Genomic DNA, 14,050 nt, shown 5'->3' with positions numbered 1-14,050 from the left:
TATGAAAACGAATATGGAAGCTGGACAAATAAGATGCCAAAAACCAACCACTTTCATGTGGTATTAGACAGAAAGGAGGAACTTTTTTTCTCCTCTATTTGAAAACGTGGACGTTATCATCACTACTGTCTGATTACAATCAATGCAAGTCATCAGAATCAGGTAATACACCAACTTATATTCTTGTTTTCATGAAAGAAAGGAATCTATATGTGTTAAACATGCATGTATATTCATTAAAACACCTTTAACATGCAAACAAAAACGGCAAGATAAATAAATATAAATTATATACTGTATATATCAATGTATGTATATATATATATATATATATATATATATGTGTATATGTATATATATAAGAGATTAAATAGTCTTGTGATTTTTTTTCCCACACATACATATATATATATATATATATATATATATATATATATATATATATATATATATATATATATATATATATATATATATATATATATATATATATATATATATATATATGTGTGTGTGTATGTATATATATATATATATATATATATATGTGTGTGTGTGTGTTTATATATATATATATATATATATATATATATATATATATATATATATATGTTTGTGTGTATATATGTATATATATATGATATGTGTGTGTATGTTACTCATCAGTTACTCAGTACTTGAGTAGTTTTTTCACAACATACTTTTTACTTTTACTCAAGTAAATATTTGGGTGACTACTCCTTACTTTTACTTGAGTAATAAATCTCTAAAGTAACAGTACTCTTACTTGAGTACAATTTTTGGCTACTCTACCCACCTCTGGTTAGTATGAGGAAACACTAGGGGTGTATTTTTGATTGATTTATTTTAAGGCTGCAGCTAACGATTATTTTTCTATTGATTAATCCATAGATTATTTTTTCGATTAATCGGTTAATCTATAGATTATTTTTTTCGATTAATCTATAGATTAGTTTTCCTTTTACCGATTATTTTTTTTTATTTAAAATGAAGATGAAAAAATAAATGTAGGCCAGTTTTTTCAAAAGGCATGGCTTTTATTTACCAAAAAAAAAAGTATGGCCACTCAGTCAACATTGACAACAACATGACAAAATATTCTGTAACAATGTAAACATTTAAAACTTTTAACATTTAACAAAATTAAAAGTAGCTTATTTGCTTTTTAATGTGCAAATATAAAAGTAAACATCCAGTGCAAATCTTAATATTCTGCAATAGTATAAGCATTTCAAAAGTAAAAGTATTGCTTATTTTGCTTTAAAATGTGCAAAAATAAAGATAAACATCCAATACAAAAAAGTGCAAAACGGAAATATTCTGTAACAAGTGTAAACATTTCAACAAAATTCAAAGTATTGCTTATTTGCTAAAATGTGCAAAAATAAAGATAAACATCCAATACAAAAAAGTGCAAAACGAAATATTCTGTAACAGTGTAAACATTTCAACAAAAGTAAAAGTATTGCTTATTTTTCTTAATAACACAACAATGATAGTATGATTAAAGTGAAAGTTAATTGTTGGTTTGTACATAGTATATGTAACTGTTAATGTTGTAAAAGGTATTTGCACAACTAATTAACGTTAGCGTTTGTGACACGTCTTGTGCCGTGGGCTTCTTTCAGGACCGACAGACTGAACGCCAGACGGCTTTGCCGGGTTTACAATCTTTTAATTTTACACAAAGTCTTTTCTCTTCCAACTCTTTTCTCTTTCTTTCCTCGCTTTTCAGCTCCTCTTCCTCGCTCGCTCCCTCGTCGTCCTCTGTCTCTGGCTCTCCTCCTCTCTCGCTCCACGTCAGCTTCACTCTGGCTCCTTCCAGTCTCTCTTCCCTCTCTCTCTGCTGCTCCCCTTTTCTTCAGCGAGAGGAGATTGGATGATCGCGCCCAGGTGCGCGGGTCGCGCACCTGGGCGCGTTAAAGAGGAGCGCGTCTTTGTAAACACTGAACAGGCACGCCAAACGCTCCTCTCAGAGCGAAACGGTGCTTTAGTTTATGAATTTACAATGCAGATACAAATGACACATTCATGTTTTTGTGTAATGATGACAACGTATACTCACGCGAACGATTGACTAGTTGATGGTGATGGCAAGAACGCTGTCGGGTGTTTTCTTTTCAAATGTTCGTTCATAGCCATTGTGCTGCTATGATAGGCCATTTACGTTCGACACAGTGTGCATACAACAACATTATTAGGCAGTTTATTGAAATACTCCCACACTTTTGACGACTTTTGGCGTGCTTTTTTCCCCTCGCTCGCATCGTCTGCTTTGCGCTCCGCCATGACGGTAGTGTGACGTAAATATGCGACGCGTCGACGCACAAAAACGGCGTCGACGTATTTACGTAAGCGATGACGTCTACTACGTCGACGCGTCGTTTTAGCCTTAATTTATTTATTTATATATTTATTTGACAGGGACAGTACAATTAAACATTGCTACCCACAGGTAACCGATGTCAAAGTACCGTATTTTTCGGACTATAAGTGGCAGTTTTTTTCATAGTTTGGCCGGGGGTGCGACTTATACTCAGGAGCGACTTATGTGTGAAATTATTAACACATTAATGTAAAATATCAAATAATATTATTGATCTCATTCACGTAAGAGACTAGACCAGGGGTCGGCAACCCAAAATGTTGAAAGAGCCATATTGGACCAAAAGTACAAAAACAAATCTGTCTGGAGCCGCAAAAAATTAAAAGCCATATTCAATCCAATCCAATCCACTCTATTTATATAGCACATTTAAACAACAAAATGTTTCCAAAGTGCTGCACAACAATATTAAACACAATTAAAAACAATAAAAAATAAATATGATTTAAAAACAATTTCAAAGGGTAAAACCAATTAAAACAGTAAATAGAAAGCAAAATTTTAAAAACACAGAGGACAACAGAGGACCACACAACTCACGTAGTGTTAAAAGCCAGAGAATAAAAGTGGGTCTTAAGACGAGACTTAAAACACTCCACTGTGGGAGCAGTTCGAACATGGAGGGGCAGAGTGTTCCAGAGCTTAGGGCCGACCACAGAGAAGGCCCTGTCTCCCCTGGTTTTAAGTCTCGTCTTGGACACCACGAGCTGGAGCTGGCTCTCGGACCTCAGAGCGCGCGCAGGATTGTAAGTTTGGATGAGGTCCGAGATATACTGAGGTGCCAGTCCATGTAAAGCTTTAAAAACAAACAGCAAGGTTTTAAAATCAATTCTAAAATGAACAGGGAGCCAGTGCAAACTCTCAAGGATTGGGGTTATATGCTGGCGTCTCCTGGCCCCTGTTAAAAGTCGTGCTGCCGCATTCTGGACTAACTGCAACCGGGAGAGAGCTTTTTGACTAATGCCAGCATAAAGTGCATTGCAGTAGTCCAGGCGACTGGAAATAAAAGCATGCACGACTTGTTCAAAAAGGTTAAAAGATAAAAACGGTTTTACCTTTGCTAAAAGACGAAGATGATAAAAACACGATTTTAAAACGCCATTGACTTGTTTGTCAAGTTTAAAATCGCTGTCTATAGTGACGCCAAGGCTGGTGATTTTGGGACGCACATAATTTTGCAATGGTCCCAAGTCAGTGAGGGTCGGACCAAACACAAAAATTTCCGTTTTTCCCTCATTCATTATTAAAAAATTCTGGGCTAACCAAGCCTTGACGTCGCATAGACAGTTGAGAAAGGGTGTCAGGGGGCCGTGGCCTTTTGAAATAGGCATATAAATTTGGCAGTCGTCTGCATAAAAGTGATAAGACACTCCATGCCTCTTAAAAATCTCTCCAAGAGGGAGGAGATATAGAGCGAACAGGATGGGGCCTAGAATAGATCCCTGGGGGACACCACAGTAAAGCGGAGCAGAAGAAGAAGTGGCGTCCCCCCGCCTGACAGAGAAGGACCTTTCTATTACATACAGATAGTGTGTCATGAGGTATAGATTGAATTAAGAGGACTTAAAGGAAACTAAATGAGCTCAAATATAGTTACAAATGAGGCATAATGATGCAATATGTACATATAGCTAGCCTAAATAGCATGTTAGCATCGATTAGCTCGCAGTCATGCAGTGACCAAATATGTCTGATTAGCACTCCACACAAGTCAATAACATCAACAAAACTCACCTTTCATGCACAACCTTAAAAGTTTGGTGGACAAAATGAGACAGAAAAAGAAGTGGCATAAAACACGTCCTAGAAAGTCGGAGAAAGTTATACATGTAAACAAACTACGGTGAGTTCAAGGACCGCCATAATTAGTAGGACAAAACGGCGCTCGCCAAATACTCTAATCAGTGAAGCATGTTTAATATAAACAGTGTGCTTTATAACAATTAGGGAGGTTTGTGTCATGTTTGTCCTCCTACAGAAACCATATTAAAACAAAAAATAGATTTTTTTCCATTTTTCATACATTTTTGAAAAAGCTCCAGAGAGCCACTAGGGCGGCGCTAAAGAGCCGCGGGTTGCCGACCCCTGGACTAGACGTATAAGATTTCATGGGATTTAGCGATTAGGAGTGACAGATTGTTTGGTAAACGTATAGCATGTTCTATATGTTATAGTTATTTGAATGACTCTTACCATAATATGTTACATTAACATACCAGTTGGTTATTTATGCCTCATATAACGTACACTAATTCAGCCTGTTGTTCACTATTCTTGATTTATTTTAAATTGCCTTTCAAATGTCTATTCTTGCTGTTGGCTTTTATCAAATACATTTCCCCAAAAAATGCGTCTTATACTCCAGTGCGACTTATACTCAGAAAAATACGGTACATAAGACTTCTAGCCACAGGATCATTTGCAACCCTCGTCCCTGGTTAGGCTTTTAAATACAAAAGTTGAGAAAAGTGTAAAACCAGAGATGTCCGATAATGGCTTTTTTGCCAATATTCCGATATTGTCCAACTCTTAATTACCGATACCGTTATCAAGCGATACCGATATATACAGAGGTGGAATGAACACATTATTATGCCTAATTTTGTTGTGATGCCCGCTGGATGCATTAAACAATGTAACAAGGTTTTCCAAAATAAATCAACTCAAGTTATGGGAAAAAAAATGCCAACATGGCACTGCCATATTTATTATTGAAGTCACAAAGTGCATTATTATTTTTTTAACATGCCTCAAAACAGCAGCTTGGATTTTGGGACATGCTCTCCCTGAGAGAGCATGAGGAGGTTGAGGTGGGCGGGGTCATACTTGCCAACCTTGAGACCTCCAAATTCGGGAGATTTGGGGGGCGTGGGGGGGGGTTGAGGTGGGCGGGGTCGGTGGCGGCGGGTTTAAGGAGGGAGGAGTATATTTATAGCTAGAATTCACTGAAATTCAAGTATTTCTTATATATATATATATATACAATAAATTACTTAACTTTCAGTTCATTCTAGCTATGTATATATATATATATGTATTTTATTATACATATATATATATATATATATATATGTATATATATATATATATATATATATATATATATATATATATATATATATATATATATATATATATATATATATATATATATATATGTATGTGTGGGAAAAAAATCACAAGACTACTTCATCTCTACAGGCCTGTTTCATGAGGGGGTTCCCTCAATCATCAGGAGATTTTAATGGGAGCTTTCACATACCATGGTTTATATAGGGCACAGAGTGGGTGGGTACAGGCTGGCGTAGGGGCGTGGTGATTGGCTCATGTGTTACTAGGAGGTGTTTCCGTCTGTGGCGGCATGCTGATACAATTTCGCTGCGCTTGTTGAGGGATGACTGGTCTGGACAGTATATAATAAACAGTTTCTCGAAACAACATCATCTGGTACAACCCCCCATACAGCAAAAACGTCTCAACTAACATTGGCCACAAATTCCTCACTCTGATTGACAAACACTTTCCCAAAGGCAACAGCCTAAGAAAAGTATTCAACAAGAACAACATTAAATTGAGCTACAGCTGTATGAACAATATACGACAAATTATCTCAAACCACAACAAAACAATTGCAAATGAGCCGTCGGCCCCCGGACAGAGCGACCCCAAAACCAACAAAGGCTGCAACTGCCGCAAGAAACCTGATTGCCCTCTCAACGGGGGGTGCTTACAAACATCAGTTGTCTACCAATCTAAGGTAACACGCAAGGACATTAACACATCCGACACATATGTAGGATTAACCGAGGAAGAGTTTAAAACCAGATGGAACAATCACAAGGCTTCTTTCAGGAACCAAAACCTGCGGAATACCACAGAACTCAGCAAACACATTTGGGACCTCAAAGACAATAATGTTGAATATTCAATAACATGGCAAATTCTTGCATCCAGCACACCTTACAATAGTGGTAATAAAAGATGCAACCTATGCTTGAAAGAGAAACTGTTTATTATATACTGTCCAGACCTGTCATCCCTCAACAAGCGCAGCAAAATTGTATCAGCATGACGCCACAGACGGAAACACCTCCTAGGTAACACATGAGCCAATCACCACGCCCCTACGCCAGCCTGTACCCACCCACTCTGTGCCCTATATAAACCATGGTATGTGAATGCTCCCATTAAAATCTCCTGATGATTGAGGGAACCCCCTCATGAAACAGGCCTGTAGAGATGAAGTAGTCTTGTGATTTTTTTCCCACACATACATATATTGCGCTCTACTACGGTATCGAGCACTATTTTTTGGATAACCTTATTAAGACATATATATATATATATATATATATATATATATATATATATATATATATATATATATATATAAAATAAATATTTGAATTTCAGTGTTCATTTATTTACACATATACACACATAACACGCCTCTCTACTCATTGTTGTATTTGAAAGTGCAATGCTTTGCAGCCAGTAGCACAGCCTTTGAAGGAGCATAGGTATGGGCAGTGTAATATTCTGGGTTAGAGTCAATAACCAGGCGAGGTGATGAAGTTTCGTCTCTTTACTTCATACTTCAGAACCGACTCCCACACTTGCCCATGACACATTTGTGCTTTGTTTTAAAGATGTGATATTTGCATTTACACTATATGAAAACAAATTTGAAAATGAATTTTACCTTTGCAACCTCATTATACTATTGGCTAAGTTTTATATTCATAAATGTAAGTTTCTCAATACCCGACCTTTTTTTTGTGCCTTTAAAAAAGGTTTGGAACTCTACATTAAAACACTCTCTAACTCTAACAACCAATAAGCTGTGAAAACGATGACGCTGTGCTCCAAATTTGGATAATTTACAGAACTTGTGTGAGCTTATGGCTTTACATTTTGTTACATACCGTATTTTTCGGACTATAAGTCGCAGTTTTTTTCATAGTTTGGCTGGGCTCCAGTGCGACTTATATATGTTTTTTTCCTTCTTTATTATGCATTTTCGGCAGGTACGACTTATACTCCGGTGCGACTTATACTCCGAAAAATACGGTATATATATTTTGCATTCTTATTTCGTTGCTTTATTGAGTTTACAATCCCCCTGGCGCTGTTTTGTACTGTTTCTGTACTTGTTGTGATTATTATTATTATTTTTTGATTGTATGTAAATGTTGAATGTTATAAATAAAGGTTTAAAACAAACAAAAAAAGACTCCAACACTTGCGGTTAGGGTGCGCAATACAACATAAACCGTTGGCCAACCATAAAGTAACCACAGAATACTATACGGTATAGTGTTCTGTGGTTACTTTTTGGTTGGCCAAACGGACGTGACGACAGGCTGTCCTCACTCAGGTCCGCACGGTAGAAATGCGCGGATAGGCAATTATTTCATCCGCAACCGCATCACAAAAGTCGTCAACCATCCGCATCCACCCGAACTAACATTTAATCAAAACCGCACCCGCCCGTCGTTATATATCTAATATAGACGATGCAAGGCATTAGTGAGGTTATAAAGCTTTTGCCTGTTAAAGAAAGGAGACTGATCCAATGCAGCAGAGACATTCAATGCGTACCACGCTGTCACGGCCCAGACGCACACCAGTGCGCAATCATCTGGGAGCCGCGCTGAGCACACCTCCAAGCGCGCTCGCGCCACTCAAACTGCTGCAGGCAGCTGCGTTCTATCTTGTTTTAACATCCTGTGGCACTCTTCTGGGATCAGGGCGGACGAAACTGCTCATGCTCAGGGTGTTTGTGGAGATTCGGGGTTTTGCACAAATGTGATGCACCATGTTAGATGTCCCGGTTTTGTGACTGTCGTAGACATAAACAGCGTCGCAGCTCTTGCAAATCACGTAGCCAGCATTACTATCATCCTGATTTACAACCTCATAAAAACGAGTCCACGCTGAACTTTTCTGGCCTTTTTTTTCCCTGGTCTTTAGTGTTCCCTTTTTTAGTTTGTCGCGTACCACGTTTGCTGCCGGCGTTGCCATCTCTTTTTTTTCTTCTTCTTCTGTTGTGGCATATGCTGCAGGTGCCTGCTCGTTTTTCGTATGTGGGTAACAATATTTAACTATGTATATATATTTCCGAATTGGTTTAACTGCCACCCGCCTGAATCTATTTAAAATCTAATTTTTTAAAATTTCAACCCGACCCGACCCGCGGATAAAATCTTTTTTTTTTTTTATTTCAACCGCCCGACCCGCGGATAATCCGCGGACTCCGCGGTTGTGTCCGCAAACCGCGCATCTCTACCGCACGGACCTGCAGGGGGCATGCCTTAAGTCTAGCTGGAAATCGGGAGACATTCGGGAGAATGGTTGTCCCGGGAGAGGCACTGAAATTCGGGAGTCTCCCGGAAAATTTGGGAGGGTTGGCAAGTATGGGTGGGGTTGAGGGGGGGTAGCGGGGGTATATATTGTAGCGTCCCGGAAGAGTTAGTGCTGCAAGGGTTTCTGGGTATTTGTTCTGTTGTGTTTATGTTGTGTTATGGTGCGGATGTTCTCCCGAAATGTGTTTGTCATTCTTGTTTGGTGTGGTTTCACAGTGTGGCGCATATTTATAACAGTGTTAAAGTTGTTTATACGGCCACCCTCAGTGTGACCTGTATGACTGTTGACCAAGTATGCTTGGCATTCACTTCTGTGTGTGTAAAAGCCGCATATACAGGTAAAAGCCAGTAAATTAGAATATTTTGAAAAACTTGATTTATTTCAGTAATTGCATTCAAAAGGTGTAACTTGTACATTATATTTATTCATTGCACACAGACTGATGCATTCAAATGTTTATTTCATTTAATTTTGATGATTTGAAGTGGCAACAAATGAAAATCCAAAATTCCGTGTGTCACAAAATTAGAATATTACTTAAGGCTAATACAAAAAAGGGATTTTTAGAAATGTTGGCCAACTGAAAAGTATGAAAATGAAAAATATGAGCATGTACAATACTCAATACTTGGTTGGAGCTCCTTTTGCCTCAATTACTGCGTTAATGCGGCGTGGCATGGAGTCGATGAGTTTCTGGCACTGCTCAGGTGTTATGAGAGCCCAGGTTGCTCTGATAGTGGCCTTCAACTCTTCTGCGTTTTTGGGTCTGGCATTCTGCATCTTCCTTTTCACAATACCCCACAGATCTTCTATGGGGCTAAGGTCAGGGGAGTTGGCGGGCCAATTTAGAACAGAAATACCATGGTCCGTAAACCAGGCACGGGTAGATTTTACGCTGTGTGCAGGCGCCAAGTCCTGTTGGAACTTGAAATCTCCATCTCCATAGAGCAGGTCAGCAGCAGGAAGCATGAAGTGCTCTAAAACTTGCTGGTAGACGGCTGCGTTGACCCTGGATCTCAGGAAACAGAGTGGACCGACACCAGCAGATGACATGGCACCCCAAACCATCACTGATGGTGGAAACTTTACACTAGACTTCAGGCAACGTGGATCTTGTGCCTCTCCTGTCTTCCTCCAGACTCTGGGACCTCGATTTCCAAAGGAAATGCAAAATTTGCTTTCGTCAGAAAACATGACTTTGGACCACTCAGCAGCAGTCCAGCTGGTGTCGGTCCACTCTGTTTCCTGAGATCCAGGGTCAACGCAGCCGTCTACCAGCAAGTTTTAGAGCACTTCATGCTTCCTGCTGCTGACCTGCTCTATGGAGATGGAGATTTCAAGTTCCAACAGGACTTGGCGCCTGCACACAGCGCAAAATCTACCCGTGCCTGGTTTACGGACCATGGTATTTCTGTTCTAAATTGGCCCGCCAACTCCCCTGACCTTAGCCCCATAGAAAATCTGTGGGGTATTGTGAAAAGGAAGATGCAGAATGCCAGACCCAAAAACGCAGAAGAGTTGAAGGCCACTATCAGAGCAACCTGGGCTCTCATAACACCTGAGCAGTGCCAGAAACTCATCGACTCCATGCCACGCCGCATTAACGCAGTAATTGAGGGAAAAGGAGCTCCAACCAAGTATTGAGTATTGTACATGCTCATATTTTTCATTTTCATACTTTTCAGTTGGCCAATATTTCTAAAAATCCCTTTTTTGTATTAGCCTTACACAATATTCTAATTTTGTGACACACGGAATTTTGGATTTTCATTTGTTGCCACTTCAAATCATCAAAATTAAATGAAATAAACATTTGAATGCATCAGTCTGTGTGCAATGAATAAATATAATGTACAAGTTACACCTTTTGAATGCAATTACTGAAATAAATCAAGTTTTTCAAAATATTCTAATTTACTGGCTTTTACCTGTATTATGTGAATGAGCCGGAACCCTGTTTGTATAAAGGAAAAGCGGACGTGGCTACAGGTTGTAGAGGACGCTAAAGGCAGTGCCTTAAAGGCACGCCACCAATATTGTTGTCCGGGTGGAAATCGGGAGAAATTTGGGAGAATGGTTGCCCCGGGAGATTTTCGGGAGGGGCACTGAAATTCGGGAGTCTCCCGGGAGGGTTGGCAAGTATGGTACCGAATCGTTGTTAGAACAAATTGTTACACCCCTATAAAATATACATTTATACATGTTTCATACAATGTACTAAAATGCAGTGTGTTTGCAGGTGTCCCCTGTTTGGCCTATGGAATCGGTTGTTGGATGGTTGTGGGTGCTGCTGAAACAGTCCATACAAGCCTTGGTCCTGTCACAGTCTATTTCGCTTACAAGGAAGACGAAGGTGCTCAATATTAAGCCAAAAAAATTCTAGATGATTTCATGTTCTTTATTTAAATTTTCCAAGAAGTGGAGATGTTGCTGAAAGTGTCATTCTGAGTATGTTGTGGTCTTTGTGCAATTATTAAAAAAAAAATCAAGTTGCAATGGAGAAGTTGCTTCTGCATGTCATTGCACTGACAAGAGTGATGAGCCAGCTCAACTTAAATAATAACAAAGATAGATATGTTATTATCCAAACAACTGGCCGAGGGATGATGTTCGAAATCGGTTCTCCCGGTTGTTCGATAAGAAAAGAACCGATTCCATGGACTCGAATCCCTTTTTGAGAACCGGTTCCCGTTAACGAGGCCACTATAGTAAAGAAAAATAGTTGGTTCTTTATTCGAATCCCTTCCCACGTACAGGAAATGCCCTGTGGGACCCTGGATGTCTTGGCTCACACCGTCCCTTATGCCACCGAAGATGATCAAGAGAGGAATATCGACCCTAGCTTCCCTGGCCTGCTGACATCAACTCCAAAACTGGACAGATCAGCTTTCAGGAAAAGAGCGCGGATGAGGGTATGTCTACAGAATATATGTTGTTGCCAAATATATTTCATATGCTGTAAACCTAGTTCATAGTTGTTAGTTTCCTTTAATGCCAAACAAACACATACCAATCGTTGGTTAGAAGGCGATCGCCGAATTCGTCCTCGCTTTCTCCCGTGTCGCTGGCTGTCGTGTCGTTTTCGTCGGTTTCGCTTGCATACGGTTCAAACCGATATGGCTCAATAGCTTCAGTTTCTTCTTCAATTTCGTTTTCGCTACCTGCCTCCACACTACAACCATCTGTTTCAATACATGCGTAATCTGTTGAATCGCTTAAGCCGCTGAAATCCGAGTCTGAATCCGAGCTAATGTCGCTATAGCTTGCTGTTCTTTCCGCCATGTTTGTTTGTGTTGGCATCACTATGTGACGTCACAGGAAAATGGACGGGTGTATATAACGATGGTTAAAATCAGGCACTTTGAAGCTTTTTTTAGGGATATTGAGTGATGGGTAAAATTTTGAAAAAAACTTCGAAAAATATAAGATAAGAAAAGAACCGATTCCATGGACTCGAATCCCTTTTTGAGAACCGGCTCCCGTTATCGAGGCCACTATAGTAAAGAAAAATAGTTGGTTCTTTATTCGAATCCCTTCCCACGTACAGGAAATGCCCTGTGGGACCTGCAATGTTATGCCCATTTGATTGTAGACTCTTACTGACACCTTGTGGCGATATGAAAATACTACGCGTCATTAGTTTGGGCACATCCGGGTTGAGACAATTGAGAAGTAGACAAGTTGTGTTAGCTCTTACAAGCCTTGGAAAAGATAAGTCTGTAAGTAAACTGTTTAACTTGTTTATGTAACTCAATATTAAGGTGGAAAGTGGTTAAGTTTGATACTGTTTATTGAAAAACGATTTTTGTGCACTGTTTCAATGGATGTTTTGAGGACTTAAAATGGCTGCCAGTCGAAATAGTTTCAACACTCAGAAGTATTTGTTTGATGATAGTACTGTATATTTGTGTAAGGCTAATATTTGCATATTGTGTATTACATTTCAGTATGTTAATTGAATCACATAGCTTATACATTTGTCATTGTGTGTATTTCAGTTAAAAAGGAAAAAAATAACAGTCCAGTGCAAGACAAAAGTAAAGATAGGAAAAGACAAAGCAAGATCAACAACAATAAAGAGCCTAAATGGATGAATCTGCTTTGGATTGTTTGTTAGCTGTCTGCCAAGCTGTATAACCTCAACACGTATAGTGAGGGCAGAACAGGCAATATGCAATTATTGCCAGGCTTCGCTCTCATGTAAGGGGGGAAGAATTGTTGATTGATGACTGTGGTGTTCTTAGTGTCATAGTGTGTGTAGTTAGTATGTTCCAATAGCAGCAGAAGTGCACTTTTTGGAGAGCTGTATTATTTTCAGTTTTGTGCCCAAGGGACTGATTTTATTTAACATTATATTATTATTTATACACCTATAGCATACCTGCCAACTACTCCGGTTTTCCCGTAATTAGTACGGTTTTCATCAACCTATTCCGGGTTACGGTTGCAGTGATAAAAAATACGGTTTTTCATTAATTAAAATTTTTTTTTTTTTTTAAAGTTTTATTCACGAAATCGCGTAACAACAATAACAATCGACACTGCTTCCCGTAACTTCCTATCGAGCCATTCCGAATGCCATGCGCGAGGCTATTTATAGCACCGCTGCCAAGCACGAGGCACCAGTTGCCATTGTTTCCAAACGAGCGAACGATCATAGAATCAGCCGGAGAAAAATCGCAAACGAGTCTTAAACCGAAAAGAAAACCGCAGTCATTCCGTGAAGAATATTCAAAAGCCTATCCGGGAATAATTATCCGTTCCAAAAAGGGTGAAAACTACGCGAATTGCACCTTGTGCAGACAAGATTTTTCGATCGGACACGGAGGAATTAGCGATGTAAAAGACCACGTTGGGACAAAAAAACACAAGTCTAATGCCGTTGCTAGCGATACAAGTGGAAAACTTTCAACGTTTTTCGTCGCCCAAACAGATTCTTTGGATGTGATAAATGCCGAAGTTTTATTTACGGAGGCAATAATTGAGCAAACAAAAAGGTAATGACACCAATGTTATCTATTGGAATTGTTTAGTACTGTTATACTGTTAAAAGTGTTTATACTATTTATGCTTTCAAGTCCAAGTTGAAGAAATCTTGTTAAATGTTGACAGCATAACTACCAAAATACAGAAGTATGTCCTTAATATTTTTGCAGTGCTATTTCTGTTGAAAAGTTAAAATGATTACATTAGAGATGTGATGTGCCACTTTTCAAGTGTCTGATGGCTTCAATTAATTTTTCATATTTTGAATTCTTTTGAAAGGCTTACAAAAAA

General features: G+C 38.9%; 1 protein-coding gene across 1 annotated transcript in view; it reads left to right on the top strand.

The window, feature by feature from the left end:
* The window catches only part of lg10h15orf61 (linkage group 10 C15orf61 homolog), a 12,986-nt gene extending 1,384 nt beyond the window's left edge, over window positions 1-11,602 (top strand). The window contains exon 2 of the mRNA XM_061969254.2: window positions 11,013-11,602. Within this exon, the coding sequence (XP_061825238.1) occupies window positions 11,013-11,140 (128 nt within the window). The 3' untranslated portion in view covers window positions 11,141-11,602. The remainder of the gene's footprint in view (window positions 1-11,012) is intronic.
* Window positions 11,603-14,050: the final 2,448 nt, after the last annotated feature.

Source organism: Nerophis lumbriciformis, linkage group LG10 (genome assembly GCF_033978685.3).
Source record: "Nerophis lumbriciformis linkage group LG10, RoL_Nlum_v2.1, whole genome shotgun sequence".
In the NCBI taxonomy this organism is placed as follows: Eukaryota; Metazoa; Chordata; class Actinopteri; order Syngnathiformes; family Syngnathidae; genus Nerophis; species Nerophis lumbriciformis.
The sequence above is the reverse complement of the archived record's forward strand: the minus strand, read 5'-3'. Positions and strand labels throughout refer to the sequence as shown.